The sequence below is a fragment of the Ambystoma mexicanum genome, chromosome 6q (assembly GCF_040938575.1).
Source record: "Ambystoma mexicanum isolate Mex_15411 chromosome 6q, UKY_AmexF1_1, whole genome shotgun sequence".
Classification (NCBI taxonomy): domain Eukaryota; kingdom Metazoa; phylum Chordata; class Amphibia; order Caudata; family Ambystomatidae; genus Ambystoma; species Ambystoma mexicanum.
Window position 1 is genome coordinate 1,077,635,566 of NC_090937.1, and position 25,162 is coordinate 1,077,660,727.

The window sequence follows — 25,162 nt, forward strand, 5'->3', positions numbered from 1 at the left end:
AAAGAGAAATTGGGGAATCTACACCAGCCCCTAAGAGACATATTGACAACGAACTTGAACTATACATTAACCACCACTACAATGAAGAATACCATTGTGGATTATTTTCCAATGGGATTAACGGGTCAAGATGAAGAAATCTTGAATGATCAGCAAAATAATGAGCAAGGAAGGCCCGGAACCACCAGAAAGAACATGATGGTAACAACATTGATCATTGACAGCTGAGTGCCTGCAGAATCATCAAATGAACTCAATGCTATCTCGGCATTACTGGAGGACTTCAGTGGTACCAAAGGCATGCAAATTAAAACTCCACATAGAGATACTAGATTATCATCACAAGATACAGTACCCGAATCAAATCGAGCACAAGAACTAGGAACTGCAACAATAGTAGCTTCAAACTTTGTTTTAAGCTCTTTGGTGAACTTTTTTAGAACTTGAAATTATAGGTGCAACAACAGTCTGGGATTCTCTTGGAGGTCACAAAAGATTTGGCGATAAAGAAGTCAACTATGGTGGCACTAAAATCAGCAGTCAATGATTCGGTGGGTGAAGCATTGGCTGAATTTCGCTCGATCTCCCAGATGTAAATGGTGGAAAAAATGGGCACTGCAACTAAACAGTGGAATGGGTTAAAGAGGAACTAACTATCCTGAACTCTAACCTGGCAGAAGGCATGAAGAGTATCCCGCAAGGTAGATGCCCCCGATGCACACAACTATTACCAAGAAATCCCGTGAATAGTAATATGAATGACACACTCTTGTCAGCATCAGTACTGGTAGAGTTTATTCGACTGACACAAATAGCAGAGCAGGAGGACATTCCTACATCTATGGATGAAGATCCCAGAGAGAACGTAACCCCAGTATCAATGAAATGGGGTAGAAACAATGAAAGAAATTGAATGGAAAAACGAAAAAAAAACGCAGGAAAAAAATTAACAAAGAACAAAAGGAAATCCCAACTGTAGATTTGAATGAGGCTGAACTGTTGATCGCAAACAAAAGAAGCAAAATCAAAGCATGGACACTAATCGCTTCATTAAAAACCTGAAATGAGTGAATGTGGAGGAAACAAAGGAAAAATAAAAAGAAAGGAACTAATCCCGACATGGGGAAAAAACAGAAACAAAATACCACAGATAAAGAAATAATTATGGAGACCCCAATGACTATACCAGAAGTAACAAAGTCCAGAATGGGGATCCAAACAGACATAAACCAACCACCTCGGAAGATGGCGCCAATTTTCTTGAATGCTAAACAAAAAGCAAAAACAAGGAGTCCATCCCGGAAAATTGCGTCGATCTTCTTGAACGCTAAACAAAAAGCAGAAATGAAGAGTTTGGCTGACATTAGCTCAACAGGATGTCAAAAAGAGAAAAATGTGCAAGTTGGCCTGAATAACCAAGTCGGAGAGGAACAGAGTAATACAACAGGCCGAGACAAACTGTTTCCAGTTAAAGAGATGTACAATGGTGAAGATTATATAAATCGAAAGTATCAATTAACTTCTAAATCAATGACAAACTCTAAGGAGTATGGATGCACGCAAATAAGAAATTTCGGGACCAAGCTCCAGGGCTAAAAGTGTTCTTGTCAAAAGCGACTGTGGATAACAATAGAAAATCTCCATTAAATCGCACAAGAATACTTTCAGAGATGAAGTTTATTCCTGATTTAACATATTTGTCATCATCTGATTATAGATTGCGTGAGTTTTCCACATACTTTAAATACAAATATTGCGGAATTAGATCTGAAATCAAGATTGGGTCTGGAAACTATCTTGGGGGCTAAAGAATAATTGGCTAAGAGTGGCATCTTGGTAACAAGACAATGCCAAGAATTAGCCGAAACACTGCCAGCAAAACACTTAAACCAGGACTCAAGTCATACCCAACGGAGCATTGAGAGGACTTCCACCCCATCCCTTAATATGTGGGAGATGGTACTGGAAATCGTATCTCAAATATTCCTTAAACTGGGTATTTCGGAACAGAAACTCTAGTCAATCATCTGATCAGGATTGTATCCTGGAATACAAGGGGGTATAATTCCTTTTGCGAGGATACTAGAGAGCGCTATATTTTTGAAAGTCTTGACTTAATATTGTTTCAGGAAACGTTGGTAAAATCTTATTTTGGCTTAAATGGTTTCTCTATCATCAACTGGAAGTAGGATCTAGTATGGGTCGTCCAACTGGGGGTCTGTGCATTGCATGTAGGAATGAGGTCTTTTTAAGTTCAAGACTACTTTCAGATGATATCCAGGGTATTCTGGTGGTTAGAGCAGAAAGGAGAGGAAATGTGATCAAGTCAAACTGGATAATAATCAGTATATATTGAAATCCCACGATAACTCCATTAATAGAATTTCTACAAAAACTTTCAGACTTACTGGTTGATTACACAACCCAATTTCCGTCAGATGAAATTATAATAATGGGAGACTTTAACTCCCAATGTATTATAACCAGATCTACTAACTCTGACAAATGTAAATACAAAACCAGAAATGGGTATACGTGGTGTAATTTCATGCTGGAAGGGGATTTGTGGATGTTAAATCGAAATATCGAGGGAGATATCCCATGTGCTCCTACCTGGAGGAGAGGATCGTCTTATTCGACGATTGACTATATTTTTGTATCTAAAAATATCTTTGATAATTGTGTAAAATTTAAGCCTACTGATGGAAATCTCAATGATCATGCAATGTTGGAAACCTTCTTTAGCTTTAGTCAGAACCATCAGAAACCTAGTTATACACAGGAATTGTCTGTAAACACTGCTATGAACTGGATAATGACGTTTGATAGAGGGGGGCCAACTGTTACAAATAAATGGATAATATCACCAAAGTTTTGACAGATCAGCAACTATCGAAACATTGTGAACCTAGTTTTATTGATTTTTTGTGGGATTTTAGCCCCCCCAGACAATCATATTCCAAAACAGCGTGTTTCCCACAAACACTCTTTTGACATTCAAATTCAAGACAAGAAAAGCCGGCACATTAAAAAAAAACTATCGAGGCTCCAAACAACTCAAAACAACGCTCTTATAGCAGCCCTCAGCATACCAAAAATGGACCACATCACACAAGCTAGGAAGACAGCCCACTGGCTCCCAGTCAAGGGCCGCATCTCCTTTAAAATTCTCACAACCACTCATAAATGCATCAACCTCTCAGCATCATCATACCTATCTGACACCCTATGCAGATTTCAATCCACCAGACCGACCAGACTACAATACACCAATCAACTAACGATACCTTGCATCAACAGGACAAAAGCAGGAGGAATAGGCTTCCCCTTCCTCGCACCTAAGCTCTGGAACTCTCTCCCCACTGACCTCAGAGCTGAAACTTCTCTCTTCTCCTTCCACAAAAAACTCAAAACTACCCTTTTCAACTAACATCTCCCTCATAGTTACCTGTCCATCAATGTATGTATGTAACAAAAGAACAATATCGTCCAATGTAACTCCTACGGACGCGAATTGTTTGTAAATAAGTATAAGCAACACTGTAACAAGTGCCACGATGCCTTCGGACTGCTGTGCGCTCAACAAATACGAATAAATAAATAAATAAAAGAAATAAAAGACGTCAAAAGGCCCTACTAAAAAAACAACAAAAGATGTAAAAGAATACGAAGAAGAAATCAGATCAATAAATAATAGCTATAGAAATTAGATTAGGTCCAATAGGTTTATGAGATTACAAAGAGGGGGAGGAAATGCTCAAAGCAATTTTGCTTGAAAAACTGCCAAAACCTTTGGACCATTATAGGCTCTATAGAGAATCAGATTAATTACTCTCAAAATACAATTATTCAGGAGCAGACTTAGGTTTATGGGCCTTCGAATACCTTTGAATCAAAGATCAAAGTAAACTCGAATTGGACCTTAACCTATACAAAGGAAGACATCCTAACCTTGATGAAAAAAATCATCAGCATTGCAGGCTCCTGGACCAAATGGACTCAGTAACGCGATCCTGAAGAAGAACCCGACCCTATGGGCAAGGGTTTTAAAAATGTTGCTTGAAAACATGATCAATACAAAAACAAAAATCACGTGTCATGGAGAAATTCTATTATTATCCCGATTTATAAAAGAGATTGATTGGCAGCATCCAACTACCACCCAATCTCCCGACTAGATGTGGATGGAAAACCATCCTAAGGGATTTGGAAAACTGGGCAAAGGGGATAATACCAAAACAGCAGACAGGATTTAGGAGGCGATTATCTACTTCGTTGAATGGTCTTATCCTGAGCTATGTCAGCGCAGAGTCCTTCATAAAGGGAGGTATACCCCTATTCGGAGCGTGGGTAGATTTATCCCAGGCTTTCGATACCATTAACTGAGATCAGTTATGGGGTAAATTAAAAAACTGGCGTCTGCCTGATAATCTACTAGCCATTCTAATAGAACTGTATCAGAATTCAGCTCTAAGAGTTAGAATGACTAGATTGGGGGATCTGTCTCAAGCCATTGGTATCGAAAGAGGAGTCCGGCAAGGGTGTCTGATTGCGCCATTTCTCTTTAATCTGTATTTATCAGATCTGTTCCAATGGCTTGAAGAGATTGGTTTGGTTAGTCCCAAAATAGCCATTATGAAAATAAATTGGTTGGCATATGCCGACGATATTGTAATATTAGACCATACACAAGTTGGATTACAATGCTTATTGACTGCCCTATCCGAATATTCGTTACAAAAAGATTTGAAAATAAATCTTAACAAATCTAAAATAGTCATATTCAAAAATCCAGTGAGGGCTACGAAAGCATTTACTTGGCACACGGACAACCAACCAATCCCAGTCACCAACGAGGTTACCTATCTGGGATCACAGATCAGAGCATTTCCGACTAAAATCCATCTACTCTCAACCCTAGACCTAAAGATATTAAATATGGCATTGCAAATGAAGAAAATCTGCTCACAATACTGTAAATTATCCATTCTTCCCATAATAAAATTTTACATTGCAAAAGTAGTACCTGTTATTCTATTTGGCTTATATTCCAATCTCCAAGTCTTTGATATAGATTGGGATAAAATCGAAGCAAACATTTGGAAAAGAACTCTTGCACTTCCCAATTGTGTACCAATAGCTTGCATAAGATATGAACTGGGTCGTACCCCTCTCCAGGCTTGGTTGGAATGGAAATGGGTGTCTATGTATAGATTATTCCTTGAACCTCCTATATCGTCCCTATATGAGGATGTGGCAACATTAATGCATAAAACAGATAATATATTCCTGAATAAATTGATCAAAGTGCAAAGAAATATTAACTCAATCAGATAGCACGATTGAAATCATGATCTAAAACCCCTTAAAAACGAGAGAATCCAAGAACAAAGTGGATTGGATAAGGACCATGGAGAAGATGAGATTAGCAAAAATATCACCTTTTACACTAACATATAAACCTAGGTCCTTGTCTATATGAAGAAAACGACGGACTCAGGAATCAGAACGGACGTCCTTAGATTTAGATCAAGTGCCTGATTCATGGAATTATTTGCGTGAAAAACGCAGATTTGCGCACCTTTCTGCCTGAAAATCCCCATACTTCAAACAGGGATTTTCGGTCAGAAAGGCGTGAAAATCTGTGTTTTTCACGCAAATAATTCCATGAATCAGGCTGCAAATATTTTCTCTCCCTTAGAAATCCTTCATATTCGAGATAAAGAAAATGTTCCCACAGGCATATGTGAAAAATGTAAGGAAACTGAAAGATATTCAATTCAACATCTTTTATCGAAATGTTCAGGGACCTGGGACCAGACAGTTCAAAGATTTGTACATGATGTTCGATCTTTAGATACCATTATTTTTTGGGAAAGACTGGTGTTAGGAAACAAGATTTTCCTCACGGCTGAAGTGGTGAATCTTTTGAAAAAATGTAATCTCACTGGGAACATAGTAAAGTAAAATAGGGAAACCTGAAAAGCCATAGATGATTATTCCTCTTGAGTTTGTATTTGATACCCTGATTCCTCTCTCTAGATGTCACTTCCTCTTCTGTTTCTCCCTATTTCTGTCTTTTTTATCATCTGGTGCTTTTTCTTTTTCCAATTACATGAAATGTTATTGTTTTAAGAGCTTAGACTGTATGAAATTAGGGATTCTTTGTATTATTTAATGTTATTACTTTTCTTATTTTATGCTGTTGAATTTCTTTTCTGTCCTTTGTCTTTTTGAAGACTTTTTTAAGATGTAATGGGCAAAAAGTCAAGATTTTGTTTATGGCTAAGACACAATAGAAAATGTAAAGAAATGTCAGTGGTGATCGGGAGACTTATCATGAACTACTTAATGCATTAACGAATGTACTCATCTAAACAAAACAGTATACCGGAGTGTTGTGGTTAATACAGGAACCTAATCATACATACACATAGGTAATGGCAGCAGCATGCACCATAGAAGTACAATATTTTTAATCTGGTAATTTTGCATAGTAAAATAATGAATGGTACCTTATCAGAGTTTTAAATAATGTTGAATATGGAATTAATAGCTAACAATTCAAGACTTACTACACACTACAAACAATACATATGAAGACCCACAATGCATACGCATTAGAGGCACATACAGGGAAACTAAAGTAAGGAAGAAAGAAAAAACATCACCAGAAAATGTCAATAACATTAAAGTTCATTTTTATGTATTCAAATGAATTGTGTGCTTGAGGCCCGCTTATTGACGCATGTATGTGCACCATGAGCTGAGAGCAAACCCCAAGGAAAGTATGTTAAGAACATATGACAAAGTTAGCGTCTAGATATGTAACACCTTTTGAATTTTCATATTCTGTCAGTGATCAAAAACACCTGGCCTAAATAGGTCAGTGAACAAAAACAAGTGCACTAGATATGTGATGTCATCATGTCATGTGATGTCATCATGTCATGAATGAAATTTGTGATGTCATCTTTGTTGTGCTGGTTGTTAGTCTTAGCAGTGCACAGTGGTGGCACGAGATATGGTTGCTTAGCTTACCATAACTGGTGAATTTCTGGGGGTTTTTGGTTTTACTTGTAATGGTATTTCCCTTGACGGTTTTTTCACACATTTTCATAGGTTTTTGTTAGCGCAACTTAACCATAACGTCCCTTTAACAAAGTTTTTTCACAAATATATATGATACATTATTCACCGTAATCGTATTTCTGACGCTTGTATTTGCTTAGATTCACATACTATGCATAGGCCGACATCTAGTGGAAGCTGCAGAGTATTACAGTTATTGTTTTCGAAACTCGAAAAAGGGACGTAAACAGGGCGTGTCAGTAATACTATCCCTAGTGTGTCGTCCACTGTACCCATGGTCCTTCACGTGTTGAGGTCCCTCAGATTTTGTTTTCTAACATGAGGTAGCATGAAGTGTAGCGTGAGAACAGGTGTATTAAAGCAGATATGTATCAGATAAATCCCAGATAAGAATCTATGCACCTTCTTTCCAAGGGGAGGAAGGGTGGGCGCATGTGAATCTAAGCAGATACAAGCATCAGAAATACGATTACGGCGAGTAATGTATACCTTCTGAGGCTTGTGGAATCTGCTTAGATCACATGCTATGCATCGATTTGCGAGCAGTGTTGGGAGGAGGTGGGTTGTGAGAAGGGTCAGCAGCAAATAGATGTTTTAGAATCGCTTGTCCCACCTGTTTAGCTGCTTTAGAATGAGCGTCAATGCAGTAATGCTGAGTTAAGGTGTGTACTGAGCTCCATGTAGCTGCTTTGCAAATAGTGTCCAGCAGGACAGTTGCAATGAAAGCCAAGGCAGCTCCTGGACCCCTTGTGGAGTGAGCTCTTGGTGTGAAAGTCACTGTTTTGCTTGATAAAGAGTAACAGAGCTGTTTGCATCTGACTATCCATCTGGAGATGGCATTCTTGGAAATGCAGTCTTCTCTTCCTGGTTATATGGAGACAAACAGTTGCTCTGTTTTTCTGAGCGGTCTGGTCTTGTTTACATAGTAAAGGACTGCCCTCCTTACATCTATTGTATGGAGTTTTTTCTCAGCTGAGCTTGTGGGGTTCTGAAAGAAGGCTGTTAGCTCAATGGATTGGTTTAGATGAAATTTGGAGATGAACTTAGGTGAAAACCTAGGGTGTGTTCGTAAAACCAATTTGTCCTTGTGGATGACAAAGAATGGGTCCTGCACTGACAATGCTTAAAGCTCACTAACTCTTATTATGGATGTGATACCCAGCAAGAAGGCAGTTTTATATGTGAGGTGTTTAAGACTTGACTTATGCATAGGCTGAAAGGGGGTCCCATGAGCTTTGCAAGTACTACATTAAGATCCCGGCCTGGTGGTGGGTTTGAAATTGGAGGGTGGAGTCTCATTACTCCCTCCAGAATGCCTTAACAACAGGAACCTTCCACCACAATATCTTACTGTGGAGGTGGTGTAAGCTGATAAAGACGCCAGGTGAACCTTTATAGAGTTGAATACTAACCCTGAGTCTAGCAAGTGGAGCATATAGTGAAGAATGTGGGATGGAGTACATTATATGTGGTTTATTTGTTTAGATTGGCACCAAATAACAAATCTCCTCCATTTATCGAAATAACAGTGTCTGGTGTTTGGTTTATGTGCCGCCTGAGGATATCCATACACCTTTGTGGTAGATTTAGATGTCCAAACTCTATGACCTCAGGAGCCATGCTGCCAAGTTCATTGAGTGAGGTTGATGGTATACTGTTATTCTTCCATGTTGGGTCAGCAAATTGGTCTGGCAAGGGAGTTTGATGGGATCACACATCACCAGTTTGCGTAGATGTGGATACCATGGTTGTCTCGCCCCTATAGGAGCAACTAGGATGAGCGTCATCTGTTCTCTGTGAAAGTTGTTCACCGCCTTGTTCATTAGAGGAGATGGGGGGAAAACGTAAGCACATTTCCCTGACCAACTCATCCATAGGGCATTCCCCTTGGAGTCTGGTTGGGGAAACCTGGACGCGAAGTCTGGGCATTGCATGTTTTCTTTTGTATCGAACAAGTCTAGCGTGGGGTAACCCCATTGTGAGAAGATGTGATCTATGACATTTGTGTCAAGTCGCCATTCGTGTTCTTCTGGTAGGGGATCTCCGCTTAGCGAATCTGCTAGAGTGTTGAGTTCCCCTGGAACATGTTGGGAAGTTAGGAACATCCCCCGTTTGAGTGCTATTTCCATATTTTCTGTGCTAGCTTGGACACATTTGGAGAACGTGTGCCCTCCTACTTGTTGATGTAGAACATTGTAGTAGTGCTGTCAGTTAGGATCTGTACCAACTTATTTGTCAGCTGTGCTTCGAATGCCTGAAGTGCTTTGAATACTGCTAGAAGTTCCAGCAGGTTGATATGGTTCGGTGCAATGATGTGAGCCCACAGACCATGTGCAATGAGATGAAGGTGATGTCCCCTCCCCACCCAGAGAGTGACGCGTCTGCATTACCTACCACTTGCACCGCCGGATCGTGGAAGGGTCTTCCCTTTAACAGGTTCTCCTTTGTCCACCAGTGAAGGGCTTGTACTAGTGTTGGCGAAAAGACCACTAGACCGTTCCACTGACCGATTGCCTGAGAGCACTGTTTCGCCAACCATTCCTGCATCGGGCACATGCGCAAACGTGCGTGTGGGACCAGGTAAATGCAAGATGCCATCATGCCGAGCAAACGCATAGCTTTGCATACGCTTATCTGGTGACCGGCTTAATACTACAGTATTTGCAGTGGCATGTTTTCCATTCTTTCCTTTGATGGAAAGACTAGCCCTTCTGCCTTTATGACAGCTCCTAGGAACTGTTTGGTCTTGTTTGGTACAAGGTTTGATTTTTTCTCATTTATTGAGAAACCCAATTGGAAAAGAAGGTTTATTGTTCTTTGAGTATTTCTTCTGCAAATTTGGGTAGACTCCCCTGTAATCAGCCAGTCGTCCAGGTAGGGGTACACTGGGAGTGCCTCCCTGCGCAGGTGCGCTGCCACCACCGCCAGTACCTTGGTGAAGACCCTTGGAGCGGATGCTATTCCGAAGGGTAGCACCTTGAATTGGTAGTGCTGGTTTGCCATCTTGAAACGCAAGAATCTTCTGTGCGCTGGGAACATTGAAATATGAAAATAGGCATCTTTCATATCAAAGGTTGCCATGTAGCCCCCCACCCCCCGCTTTAGCAGTGGGATTACTTCTTCAATCGTTGTCATGCAGAATATCTGTGGCTTGACATAGGTGTTTGCAGAGTGCAGGTCTAATACTGAGCACATGGTTAGATCTTTTTCTGGCACAAGGAAGTAGGTTGAATAGATACCCTTGTTTTCCTGGTTCACTGGGACGATTTCAATGGCGTCCTTGAGCAGCAGCGTTGCAATCTCTTTTAGAAGGATGCGTTGCTCCTCCTTCATGGTGGATTTCTGACGCCGGGGTGGTTTGAGGGTCGATGAAGTAACTCTACACACTAACCGCCCACCACGGTTGATAGCACTCAATTGTCCGAGGTGATTCACTCCAATGCGTAGGTGAAGTGTGTATACGCCCTCCTACTGGAGAGGCATGGGAGGGGACCTGAAGCGGGTGGTCATTGTTTCGGATTTGTTGCTCCACCTCTGGAAGTGGAGGACCTCCCCCGGCCGTGAGATCTACACTGGCCTCTTTGGAAGCCTTGAGAGGCTTGTCCTTGGTTGGATCCCCAGGATGATCCCTGATTTTGGCCATAACCGGAACCCCTCTGCAAATTTTGTCATCAAAAGCGACAAAAGGTGTGTCCGCCTCTTTGTCCTTTTGCAGACTTTAGCACATTCGGTCCGATAGGCATGGTGAGGAGTGTTGCCTGTGTTTCCAATTTAAATCTCGATTGGCGAAGCCATGCATGGCATTTTAAGATTGTCCCTTCTGCGATGATTCTTCCCGCATTGTCTGCGGCATCCAAGTAATTTTTTAGGATGCAGCTCGACACTGCCTGTCCTTCTGCTACTGCGAGAGACAGCTGGGACTTTAGGGGTTCTGGGGCTGAGGCCATTAAATTTGCAATTTCATCCCACTTGTGGCAGTTGTAACTTGCCAATAAAGTGGTATTGTTGGCAATCCTTGTTTGAAAAGCCACTGAGGTGGCCACTTTCCTCCCTAAAGTGTAAAGCTTCTTGCTTTCCTTATCGGTGGGTGCTTCCGATGAAGCTAGAGGTGTTCCTACCCTTTTCCGTGCTGTGGTCACTACTAGTGAATCTAGTTTCAATTGACCCTTGATGTACAGTAGGTCTGAGGGGCCAGGGTGGAACATTTTTTCAATACATGGGTTCACCGCCTGCGGTTCACTTGGAGTTTCTAGTGAGGGCTGAATTCTCCTTTGTATTCATTGTAGAAGGGGTATAAACTGAGCAACAGCTTTTTTGTCACCTAATATGTCTTCTACAAAATCCTTGTCCAATTGCATTTCCTGGGTCTGGATCTGGAAATGCTCTGTTGCTTTTATGAGCATACCAATGAACTGAGGTTGGTTGTCCACCGATGAGTCTGCCACTGGCGGGTCTAGGTGATTCAGAGAGGGAAGGATGTAAATGTCCTCCTCATCATCATTATCATAGTAATGACCACACAACACCCCCACCCCCGGGGTATCACGCTCCTCAGAGTCTGTATTGGGATCATAGAGATCATATTGGACTGGGTCTTGCTGAGGAGAATTAAAAGGGTGTCTGGACGTGGCCTCTTTGCTGGGGGTTGTGAGATGGATGCACCACTAGTGGCTGGCATATTCTGTAGGCTTTGAACTGCCTGTGGATTCTTTTCAAAGAAATCTGCCACAAAGGACATTCTTCGCATTACACTATCAAGGTCTTCACAGGACCATTAAGAGGAACTTGGTATAGTAGAGGAGCTTGGTACAGTAAGAGGAGTTTGCGGTATTTCTGGAGTAGGCTGCTTGTGTTTCATAGCACCTGCTATAGTACCCTCCCCCTGGGAAACACTCTTCTCCTTGTGTGGTGCACTACCTTTCTCTCTATGGGAATGGTGACTCTTTCAAGAGTGTTTTTTCGACATTCTCCCTTTGAGGAGAGTCTACGGGACATGTTTTTGCACCAGATGGGCCAATTTCGAAGTCCTGCTGCTTTTTGCCGATTTCAACGTTAGTGTGGAATGTCAAGTTTCGGAGAATGGGTGGTCCGAAGCTGCGTCTTTGTTACGCTCACCTGGTCTCCGCTGGGGCGCGGTTGGAGCCCTCCCTGGACCTGGCTCCCGTGGATCAGCTCTCTCCCCCAGCTACTGCGTTATTGAGGACCCAGGATACTGGTTCTGCTCCTGAGAGGGAATCAAACGGTGAAAATGGCGTGGTGACGTCAGGATTCCCCTCAACCCTTTTGTGCCAGAAGGTTGTGGGCAAGAGTTTGCCCATGCAGGCTCACCTGTTTTGATTGAAAGATGAGCTCTCCGTCCTGCTTTCTTCCAGCAGGGGTGCTGTAAATGGGCCTAGTTGCGTCACTGGTCCTTGGCGTGAAGGTCCAGACCGGCTGCAACCATTCCGTCGTGAAGGTAAGTTTTGTAACTATGATTATTGTTCGTATTGATATTGTCCTTTCTCTCTCCCTTAGGTATGAAGATGACCCAGCAACGTGTGATGACAAAGTCTACTCCAGAGGAGCTACCAGAGGTAAGTGGCCTCTACCTGAAGCTCGCTGCTTAAAGGATGAAAGTCTATGCAAGTGCTAAGCTTGTGTTTCCTTTCCCTTTGCAGGTGTTGCTGATCGGTGCTTGATGGGCGGTATCCGAACTCCTACAGGCGGCCACAGATGAAGATCCCAGAGGATGGTGCGTCGGGAGAAGATCCTGTGTTGATGGAAGTTCGGGACTGGTAAGGATGGGGCTGCAGATCCAGGTAAAATATGCGCGTGGCTGCAGAAGGGGGAAGCGATAGCAGTACTTCCAGCGATAGCTGTCTCAGGTAAGATGCGTGCGTAGTTGCAGAAGTAAAGCGATAGCAGAGCTTCCAGCGATGGTGTGGCTGACCCAGGTAAAATGTGCGCGTAGTTGCAGAAGTGAAGCGATGGCGTGGCTGTCCTCAAGGTAAGATGCTGGAGGTTTCCGGAGTCGGAGGATACACGGGCTGAAACAGGTAAGGTCTTCTGAACGGCGGTAAGCGTTACACTGCTCTAGCAGACTAACGCGAAGCGCCAGCATGCAGGTGGGGCCGGCTTATATAGCCTGGCCCCAGCCACTCCCTTTAGGCCCCGCTCTGAGGCCCCACCTTGCCACTCCTCCTGCCTTCTGCATGGCTGACCCTTTTACAATCATCCAACCATATTGATTTATGCCAAGCTTGGGACTGCTAGATTGTCTGATTATTAGAAAAACAACAATGCGAAAGAACGATCAACCTAAAACATAACCCTTAACTCGGATTTGTTTACAGCCTCTGACTGAATAGGGCAACCCCCATAGCAAACATTTTGAGAGGCCAAAGTGAGATGGCATGTCTTTGGGGTTCCGTCAATCTATCTTTCTACAAAGGTATATTTGGCTTTCCCCTCCCTGCATCTTGATATCAAAACTGTGTGCAGCCTTGCAAATGATGTCATAGCATTTTCTTTGGTCATTATTAGGGAAAATTGAAAGTAGTGGTTACATTTTTCCTTGGGTGAATCTAGTAAGTAGTTGTTCCATAAACGTTGGTATTCATCTCATAGTTGTCCTTAAATTCTGGAACATATTTCAAGTGTTCAAAGGAATGCTGTATAAACTTAAGTATTTAGGATAGGTTGTTTCTAGATAACCCCAAATAGACATCCATTTCCCCTTTAACTATTGCCCTGCTTTTCCTGATTTTATTGAGCATTTGAAGAGCCTCATGGAAAGCCTTGTTCTGCATGTTCTTTTGTCGCTAGATGTGAAGTTTAATATGTTCTGTATAGCGCTTCATGCCACTTGTAAGATCACCTCAGTCAACTCAACACTGAGCCAGCAATGAAAGCACTTTTGAACCTAAAGAGCCGCACTGAAGGGCCCCTCACTCTCTAGGGGCCATTAACAGGCAGTCCTATAGCAGGGATAATAGGGTGTCGCTGAAGACCGTTCCAGAGTAGGGTGGCACTCAGTGGGCAGGTCCCTTGCTAAAGATACAGTCCTGAGGAAGGCTGTAGCGTGAGCAGTCAAGATGCTATTCCATGCCAGCAAACTTTTAATGATTTCTGGGTTTTTCAGACTCTGACTCTTGTAATCACTTACTGGGATACTGCATATAAGCCACCACTTTCCAATCCCTTTCCTGAGCTGCAGTTGCCTAGTTCGGTCTACAGGTGGCAGTTGGGAGAAACACAGATAGCTTTGAGAAACCAGAGTAGCCTATTTCTACAGAACTAAAAAGTCTATAGGCCAGGAATGCTGAGACATGCATGGCGCATGCTCACTGAGCTGCTCTGGCACCATGACGTTCAAGCCTGACCTCAAGAAGGCGGTAGCCGTTTTTGTGTCCTCAGACAATGGCACAATTCTTAATCAAGCACACAATAATCATGGGAAATCACACCACCTCAGAATAATGACCAGTTGAGGGAAAACAGATGGTAAGAAGGTGGAGTCAGAACAATGTTAAAACTGGTGCTGGCGTAAAAAGTAAAAGGCAACCAATTCCAGGCATTGTGAGACAGACAAGGTATCAACAGTTAGACACAGACAAAATAGATCCAGTTGGAAACCTTTATTTAAAACTTCAGGATGGGAGTAACACCTAACTTGCCTTAACTCTATGAGGGGACTTCCCTCAACTGATGTATCTAAGGACAGTCTGTGTCTAAAAGTCCAAAGTAAAATGCTGTCTGTGTCACAACCTACACTTGCCCTTACTTCCAATACTAACAATGTGCTTGAATGTTCAAACTAAATAATGTATTTGTCTCGGGAGGATAGCTCAGGGGCAACGTGCTCGCTTTGGAAGCAAGACGACACGGAGCAACACAGGTTTGATCCCCGGGTCTGCGCTTAGAAACCTCTGGGTATTAAGAGGGTTATAAATAACCAATCATATCATATCAAAAGAAAAGATCGCTTCCATGACTCTTTCCTCTCGGCTATAGAGTCCAGTACAAAACAGACTAAACCTTTGGCTTTATGGGGGGCTTGATGCTGGGAATCTATGAAGAATGGGAACATAGATGTAGAAATTATGTTAACAAATCCAACCAAAGCAAAACAGAAGTGGTGGGATATTGATTGGATGAATCCCACCACTTCTGTTTTGGGATTCCTATTTGAGAGATAGGGTGGGGCGTCCCACCTATCTCTCAGGAAGAATCACCCTCAACACCTCCAACAGACCCACTAGAGCACACCGCGCCAACCAAATCTATGTTCCCACATTCAAAAGAACTAGAGTTGGTGGGTCTAGCTTCCAACACCTTGCACCCAAAAATTGGAATGCTCTGCCAACCTCACTAAGGAATGAAAAATCATACACTACCTTTCGCAAAAACCTAAAAACCTTTTTATTCCGCTAATGTTTTTGCAAACCAACATGCACGGTTATGCTTGCACTGTAACCAAAGTAAAGTATAACCTCTGCCTCTTAACACCTGTCATTGTACTACTGCTACCGACTGTTACATCCTACCTATGTTAAGCTCAAGCCTTCTGTAACAGCGCCACGATGCCTCAGGGCAGCTCTGTGCGCTTTATAAATGCAAATAAATAAAAAAATTAAAATAAACAAAAAATACATGGAATGAATACCAACATTACTCCATCTTCAAAACTGGACTATTTATGCCAAAACAAATGGCATACAACCCCTTTATATTTGACACCATTTCCAGATGCATCATATAGAGCGGATATTATGAGAATGAGGTTTAATTTGTGGGCAACCAGGTCTTGATGGCCACAAGAATAAAGACTCCTTATGATCAATCATGCCGATTTTGTAAAATACCTGAAAGTACCGAGACACTAAAACATTTGATTGTCGAGTGCCCAAGTTTGAAAAATCTGAGACATTAATATTTTCATGGACTATTATCGGAGTATTGTACCTTAACAAAACATTGAATGTGGGAACTCGTTTTTAATGCGCAACGAATTTCAGTAAACTTGGCATTTGCGTAAATTGGAGCTCTAGAAACTTTAGAACATAGCAAGGAGAAGTGTAAATAACGATGCACCTTAAAAAGCCTCATTGTAATAATATGAACCAATGTGTACACGATGGATACGTCTAGATATTATGTTTTGAATGCTATAATGTCCACTGTCTGACTAGTGAAGTGGTACTGTACAGATGAATTTAACATATTTAAGATAAATGTTCGATCGAGAATCATTTATGTTACTATGAATTGGTAATTGAGATTTACTTTTTATTCTTATGTATTATGTGGACTTTAAATGTAATCAACGATGCTAACAGATGAATCAAGGCTTTTATGTAGAAAATAAAAAATAAGTGTTCCAAAATCATATGACAACGTCTTTCAGGAGCTTCTTACACAGCTCCCTTTCCCAAGTTCCACGCACTCAGGAGTTCCACAAGGTTTCAGGATTCACTTCAAGTAAATGTGACTGTACCTTAACAGCTCACAGTTCTTGTTATTCTCAGCTTCACAATCCTCCTGTTTGGTTTTCTCACATGCACAAACAACAAATGTCCAGCTAGTATCTTGGGCTTCTTGTGCCTGAACTCAGAAAGCAGCACTTTGTCTTTTCCCTTAATGTCCACAGTACCTTTTAGACTCCGGTTTCCATTTAAGTCTCAGCTCTTAGGTGTAGCTGTTGTAGTTATTCACAAACACTTCTGGAGTTCCCTTCCCCACATCTGTGTTCCACTTTCAGGCTCCCCCTGGTCTGGGCGCAGTTGTACGACCACAGAGTCCACCCATTACAGGTCATGCAAACCAGGGCCTGTGGCTTCTAGGTCTGCCTCCTCCTTGTCAGTTCACTTAGTGTACCAGACTTGGCTGGGCTTTACTTGCTCTGGCCCTTTAAAAGTGTTCCTTTCTCACGTGCAGCCTTCTGCCGGCTCTCACTGTGTTTCTCGATTGTCAGTGCCACTTTGCTCGCACTTCGTAGCTCACACAGCTCCCCTCGGGATGTCAATTTCCTTCTTTCAGTCCACCAAGACTTTCGACAACGTAATCTTCCTTACGCAACCACTCGGTAACTTTGTATCACACAACGTTCTATTCATGTGTCTTGCTGCAGACAGTACTTTCACTCTGAAGGAAGTGACTATGGGTTTTCCCGTCCAGCACCTTCTTTCAGTTACTTAGTGCTTCTTCTTTCCCAGTACGCATTATCCGATTGTCTCACAATCGTGGAGGACTGCAATAATGTATTTCCTTTCATTCCGCTTACACTCGCTACATAGTATTTAGCCACGCACACCACATTGCGAGTCTCACTGTACTTTAGTCTCACCGGCAGTGATTTTGCTTGCGCTTCCAGGCTATCTGCCTCAAGAACACTGCAGCGGAGGTCAGAGTCTCACCACCTGCCCCTTAGACACTCCTGGCCACGGCAGGAGAACGAGCACGCCCCGCTTACATAAGGGAAGGACAGCCCTGTCTACAGCCTTCCCTTTTTAACCACACTGGCTCCCTGGAGACACGGCTCCCTCGCCTCTTCACCCCAGAGCCTCTGCTCTTCCACAGGGTAGCGTTCCGGCTAGTCAGTCTCCTCCAGCTGGTTTTCTCTCCCCATCCTTGCTGCTCGCCTCCAGAACGCCAGTTCCTTGCAAGTCAGGGATCCCCTGCTGCACCCAGCCATGCAGCCTCCCTGTTGCTGTGCCTCACACTGCTGCTCTCTGCACTGCTGAATGCCCCACCTTGCATACACCTGCAGCAGATTAACAGGCTGCAGGTGTGTGGTCAGTTTACAGCCTGCCTGACCGTCCATCGCCCAATTATCCGGACATGCCTGTCCTTTTGTTCTGAGTGAGTTAGATCTTAAAGGGGTAGTGTGTCTTTTCTTATTCCTTTTAATGGCCTCCAGGGGAAGTGTTGGTTTTTGCATGGGGTTAAGGTCACAATAGCCCACAAAGGCAAGAGGTGGTGTAAGGGAGGTTGATGTTGGGAAAAGGGGGATACCATGATGTGTTAGACCTTTGGCTTACAGAGTTTTGAGAAAAAGGAACAGGTTTTGGTTTAGGAAAGACCCTGGGTGTTTTCCCCAGTTGTTCCTTTTTCTTTTTTTTTCTTATTCCTAGATTGGTGGTTATAATGGAAGGGAGGTTTACCTTAGCTATAATGTCTCTGATGCCCATACTAGGTTTGACTAAGGAGGAGCTGTTGGGACAGGGATGGCAGTATCCCATAAAGGAAGAGGGACGAGGAGAAATATGACCCAATAGGGAAAAAAACAGCATCTCGCCCAACGGCATCCTCTTCCCACTCCCCAAGGATCCCCAACCCAGGTGATCTTCCCTCACTGTCCACCCCCAGGGTTGGGATCCAAGCACGATGGCCCATTCCTGGCCACCTGAGGAGAGGATTCGGGGGGAGTAAATGTGAGGACGCCCTCAGGTTTCTCACAGCATTACTAGGGCAATCAGAACACAGAAAGAATCAGTCATGGGAGGAGATTTGGAGAGGGGATGGTGCAGGAACAGAGACAGAGAACAAGAGAGATAAAGCAAGGAGGAACACTTTACTGAACAGTGAAGCCCAGTCCCTGCCAAGGATTAGAAAAGGAAGGAAAGTGTATTGACAAAAGCCTGCTGTGGGCTGTAGGCCAGACTGGAATGGCCAAAGATAGTTGAAGGAGAGAATAATTATTTCCAAGTGTACTGGGGGTAGGTCTATAGCCCCGAGCCAGGATGGAACCAGAACACCATCAGGAGAACGAGCACATCCAGAGACTTTTGCAGACTTAAGCCCAGGAGGCCACCTTTGACTGGTGGTTGAGAATAACTTCAGCCTGAAACACACCAAGGCGCATGTACAGGGCGCAAATCCTGCAAGAACTTACTGGTAGGTTTATGCCGTTTCTACAGCACAGGAGCGTGAGAAGGTGAACTTTGGACAGAGGGTCATCATATATCAGCCAACAAGAAACCCAACGAGAAGCCAAAGTGTGCCTGCGTGATATAAACAGCCTGTGGCTGAGTGAACAGAAGATAGCCAGCAGGGGGCTATATCGCTGAAACTGCAATGTTACAGGATAGGGGCTTGGGCTTTGGCTAGGACACAAAGTCCTCTTAGATTATGCACTTGCATAGGATAGTGCCTTTAGGAGTCCGTAAAAAGAAAAATGCGGAGGTTAACGAGTGCAACCCATTGTCATTAAGCAGTTTAAAGTGAGTAAGGCCGACTACTAGTGCGCTCTAGTCCTGGCAGATATGTAGGCCTGCGGCGCAACTGGAAACTTGAGGTTCTACTCTCAACCTCAAGAAGTATTGAGAAATGGCATGTTGGTCCTAGATGTTCACGCTAGCCTTATAAAAATTATGAACACATTGACCATGTGTTTAGTCAACACAAAGAAGGGTTTAATCTTGTATGCTTGATAAAACACTTCAGCCAGCACATGTTTCGACACTTGGTCTTTGTCAAGGCAATGCTGATGTCTTGAGTGTACCCTAATGCTCTCATTTGATTTTATTTTCACTTTGAATACCTGCGGTTAGATGCAGTTAGTTCTGCCATGTATGTGTTACAAGTAATACCAAATCGAATCAAATCAAACCATGAAAGGTTACTTCCAAAGAATAAACAAGTGTTGCTTAAATAATACAGATAGCAGCTAATACCATCAGTGTGTCGCTTAGACATTTCTGCTAATAATATCACGGCCAATGAGCCAAACTGCCAGGGCTGCTGTTCTAAAATGTTAGGGTACTCTCCACTAAATGAACCAGCTTGCCAGTTCAAATACTGTCAGGAAAATGTACACGTTGCTAAATAAGTTTAAACTGCCCAGCTAATCACTTCATGCAATCCTAGATTTCTACACAGTTATGCTGGTTTCCACTTACCTCTGAAATCATCCATGCCAGTTTCACAGAAAGTTGACATGGAGGTTCCAAAAGTGCTAGTCCAGGGTTGTCACAGTGAAACAGATTATATCCGTTTTTATAATGTCCCCATTAACCTAGTCCACACTGCCACCAGAAAAATGGCATTAGCTAATCTCTTAATATTTTTCTTTTGAGCAATGAAACTGTTCCTAAATTTAAAGAATGAAGTAATGATGTATATAGAAACATATATATGTGCTTCTAACTGGTTATTGAAGAACCCTGTTTTCTGCCTTAAATGTACATATGAATATTAATATGAATATTAGATTATTAATTTAATTTATTTTCTCTTCAGTGTTTATACTTAATGTAAAGAATACAGAACACATTGCCCCTGATGAAGAGTGAAAATTGATACTCGAAACGCGTTGGGCCAGATTATACTTTGAATGTTTTTTTGTTAAAAATCTGAATAAATTACTGTTTTTCTGATAAACAGATGAATTGTCGAATCTTAATTGAGAGATACCAGAATATTCTGCAGTCATAGCAAAGCACAGAAGCGTACTGAAATTAAGAAACAAATCTTGTAAAAATCAATAAGGTTACTAGTTGTACCCTTAAAAACACTATACGGGCCACGGCCCTTGTTGATAGTGTGCAGGGGTCGCGGGTTTCCTCAATCAGGAAACCATTTGTTCAATGTATTTTTCACAGCCTAGATACCAAGGCTGAGCACCTCTCCCCTGCACCTCAAATTGTACTCGACTGTCCAACTAATTACACAGAGCTATTCTCCTATATGCAAAAATACAAATGAGGACTAGGTGTGCATGGTGATTATCAATCTTTTCTTTACCAGAAAATGGCCAAGCGAGTTTCATATTTGTCCACAGAAGATGACCATTTTCATAAGGCGCTTAATAAATGTCAAAATAAAATAAATGATGCCCAATGCTCCTTTAACTGGATTGGAGTCAGTAACCTACTTAATCACGCTTGTGCCTCAGGCCAGGCGTGGAATCAGGGAGCAACTAGATGAAGGGAACAAGCTAATTTGCCTATCCTCGGTGCAGGATTAGGCACACCAGGCAGTGTATTGTTATGCCAACATCATCATATGGCAGGTCCGGACTCCTTGACATACTACACTGTGCTGTGCTGTGAAGGTGTCTGTTGGGGGATAAGTGGAAGATTAAACTAGCTCTCCAGACTAAAACACAGCACAGAATATCGGACTCAGCAGGACACCTAACATTTTCAATCGGATGGCGCAGCATTTTACCTCTATTGATGGCCAAACAATGGCTAAATTCACACTCATCTATAGATGATGCGAAGTGCAATATTGAAAATAATCGGTTGAGAAGGGCGCATGTAAGTGACTGTGACACATAAGAAATTAAAGTGCATTTGTTTTTTTTAAACCACAAAAGTAAAAAGCTCATTGTCCTGTGCCACACTTTTCGAAGTTCCTATTGCTTAGGAAAAAATACATTGTTAAATGTCTTAAGTAATCAGTTTCATTAAGTAGTCACTACAATCTTACCTGAAGCAAATTCTCTTCATCACATAGATGTTTGTTGACTTTCTTGTACAGATTGTCCAGACCCTTTTTGACTTCTTTACCAGGATACTCCTTAATAACTTTTCTAAGTTCTTGCTTGTTGAAAGCGAGTTGGTAGCTGACCTCATCTTCTCTAACACCCTGCGCAACTCGAGTTTCAACTCCCTCAAAAAAATGCTGAAAAGGTAAACCATCAAGTTAATAATACAAGTTTAGTGCATACTTTTCATACAATTATTACAAATAAAGCTACATTTCCAAATCATTGATCGATCATTCCGGGAGGACAGCTCAGCGGCAACGTGCGTGCCTTGGAAGCAAGACGACACTAAGCAAAACAGGTTAGATCCCTGGGTCCGCGCTTAGAAACCTTGGGGCACTTAAAAAATGCAAATAAATAAATAAGCAAACAGTACTTAAAACATGAAATACATTTTGCCCTGCACATTGTACACTGTGGATTATTAAATATTTCCCCCAAATTATTTCATTTTGCAATAGATAACTGGAGTATTTGTAGTGGGTCAGACAGAGGATTTAGACAGATTGGGATATATGATTTTTAAAGTACAAAACAAGCGTATCATGTAAAAAAGCTTTGTAACAAATATGATATTCATGTTAAGAGCTAAATACAAAGTTACAACAAAACATCTTTCTTTTTCTAGCCAGACATTGAACCATATCCTAATCATTGTACTATACAAGTCACAAGAATTTAAATTGCACCATTTATAGGAATCGATTTTTAAATGAAAGGGGGCATTTTTTCTATTTGAGCACAATGTTCACTTCTGTATGTGTCTGCATTGGAGTTTATTAAACACTGACATTGTGTAATCAAGTAATAAACAATCAACAGTCCAAACATGAGCAATACAAAAATTGGCACCAATTGTTCAGAGTGTAAAAAGAAAAAAAGATATATGTTATGTTAAGTTGATTTATACCGTGCACCGTTACCACGCAGGGGCAGTCTCCAGGTGCTTGCGTGGCACTGCAAGAGAGGGAGTTGGGGAGGTTAGTGAGGATAGGATGAGAGGATAGCTTAAGAGCCAGGAGGAACTTGCGTCTGTGTGTGTTGATTTGCATGTGGAATTAGTTGCAGGAGGCCCTGTGTGTTGTAACTGTATGGGTAAGACTCAGTGCCCTGGGTGTTTGTTTGTTTATTTGGTATAGCGCAAAACCAAACCCGAAAGGGTAGCTGGGCGCAGACAGTACAAGGATACTTGAGAACTTGGTTACAGGAAAAATACAGTTATGCAGTTTATATTACTAACAAAGGTTTCATGTACAAGAAAATGCGAGAACAACAGTTCAGGTTGGTTAATCAGATATCAGATCATATAGTTACAGTCATCTGGGTCTCTAGAGGAGGTGGCAGTGGAACGGTAAGCTAAGTGTCATTGGAGCGTATCCAGGTGAGGACTTTCCGCCTGAAGCTATGGTAAGGTTGGTCCATTCTAAGATCCAGAGGGAGTTTGTTCCAAGTTTGCGCAGCTATGACCGGAAAACTGGAGCTGCCAGCTGTACTCTTTTTATATCTAGGCACCACTAACGTATAGGCGTTAGTCATTCTAGTAGGGCGGTTAAAGGATCTCTTGTTGACTCTGTTCGCCAGGTAAGGAGGCGCTATATTGTTAAGACATTTGGAGTTAAGGGAGAGTGTTTTGAGGGCAATCCTGTCTTTGATTTTTAGTCAGTGGATATTTTTCCTAGAGGTGGAGATATGAGCTCTATTATGAATATATAAAGCTACTTGGAGAGTTTGGAGTTTATCAAGGATATACTTGTTAGATCCTGCATATAGGGCATTACAGTAATCCAACTTGGATATGAGTGCGTTAGCTAATGTAATGCAACTAGTCTCAGTTAGAAATGGTCTGCATGCTTGGATCAATTTACAAGTATATGCAGTGGAAGATGCTAGTGAGTTAGTTTGTTTCTTGAAGGTGAGCGCTGAATCGAGATAGACCCCGAGGGTTTTTACTGCAGGCATCACTTTGATGACATTATTGTCGATGTTGAATGAGGCATAGTTTGGGTCAAGTTTTTTGATGGCCAGCTCTGAGCCGAGGATCAGTAACTCAGTTTTGTCGTCATTCAAACAGAGGCCATGAGATGCCATCCATGCCTGAATGAGGAGATATATCTTATTTACTAAGGCCGTGTCTTCCAAGAAGTTGCCCTAAAGGGGGATAAGGATTTGAGTGTCATCTGCGTAATTAGTGTAGATGATACCCAATCTGTCCAACTTGTCAAACAAGGGCTTAGTAAAGATGTTATACATCGTCGGAGATACACATGATCCTTGAGGGACACCACATGAAACTTGTGTGGGATCAGCGGCAGCTAGGGGGGAGAAGACTCTCATTGTCCGGTTTGCAAGGAAGGATTGTACCCAGGTTATGGCATCACTTGAAAAATGAGCGGCGGAGCTGAGGTGATTGCATAAGACTGCGTGATCTACCAAGTCGAAGGCCGCGGATAGGCCAAGGAGGAGTAGCATAGCTGATTTGCCATTGTCCTTCAACTCGTCAATTTGGGTCTTGAGGTCAATCAGAGCTGTTTCAGTACCATGAAGGGGACGGAAGCCAGATTGCCGTGAGCCTAGTAGATTGTTAGTTTCTAAGTAGTCCTGAATTTGCAGGTACGCTACTCTATCAATAATTTTAAGCAGAAATGGGACAGTGGTGATAGGTCTGTAATTTGTCGGTATTGCGGGGTCAAGTGTTTGGTTTTTTTAGCAAGGGAAGCACCCAAGATTGCTTGAGGTTATTGGGCACTAGGTTAGATTTAAAGGATGCATTGATGAGTTTAGAGATGAAGGGGGCTAGGTCTCTAGCTGCAGCTTTTATAATTTGGGCGGGGCAATTGTCACCTTTGCAGTTGGAGGGCTTTAGAGATAGTATGATTTTTTCTGTCTCCAATATAGATATTTGTCTGAAGCTAAATGGGTGAGGGGTGTTAGGCTGGTTTGGGAGGAGCTGTGGCTGAGGTGTAGGCTCCGTTGGCAGGAGCAGGGAAGCTTTTTTATTGGCAATTTTGGTTTGGAGCAAGCTAATTTTGCCCGCCAGGGCATTTTGTATATTAGTGCACCAGAGCTTATTTTTAGGAGTGTTATCAGTCAGGGGTGATTCCATTTCACGGAGGATGGAGAATAGCTCCTTGGTATCTGAATTGGCCTTAGATATTCTATCGTTAAAGGTATTTCTTTTAGTGCTTATGATTTCCTTTTTATACTGTTTGGCGAGATTGGCTAATTTAATTTTGTTCTCCTCAGTGGGTGAGTGTTGCCAAATTGACTGCAACTTTCTTTTTTGAATTCTGAGGTCTTTCAGATGTGGTGTGAACCAGTTGTTTAGGTGACAAAGTTGTTTGCTTTTTGTGTTGTGTGCTAGTGTTTGTGTTGGTGGGTTGTGCGATGTTGGGCTGGGCTGCGGTCGTGCGCATTGGTTAGATGTGTCCATAAGGGGTCGAGAGTGGCCGTGGCTGTAAGACTATCTGGTGTCTTGGTGTGTACTTGTGTTGTTGATGGTTTTATGAACTATGTGGAGTGGTGTAGAAGTTCCTTCAGTTGAAAATTCAATCAAGAGTATTAACAAATTCCTAATTGCACATATCACACATAGAAACATAT

At 42.3% G+C, this 25,162-nt stretch overlaps 1 protein-coding gene across 4 annotated transcripts in view; it reads right to left on the reverse strand.

Annotated features, from left to right (window-relative positions):
* EXOC1 (exocyst complex component 1) overlaps window positions 1–25,162 on the reverse strand; it is a 791,619-nt gene that overhangs the window by 29,104 nt on the left and 737,353 nt on the right. For all 4 annotated transcript variants that reach the window (XM_069631625.1, XM_069631623.1, XM_069631624.1 and 1 more), the window contains one exon: window positions 21,505–21,699. In XM_069631625.1, the coding sequence (XP_069487726.1) occupies window positions 21,505–21,699 (195 nt within the window). The remainder of the gene's footprint in view (window positions 1–21,504; window positions 21,700–25,162) is intronic.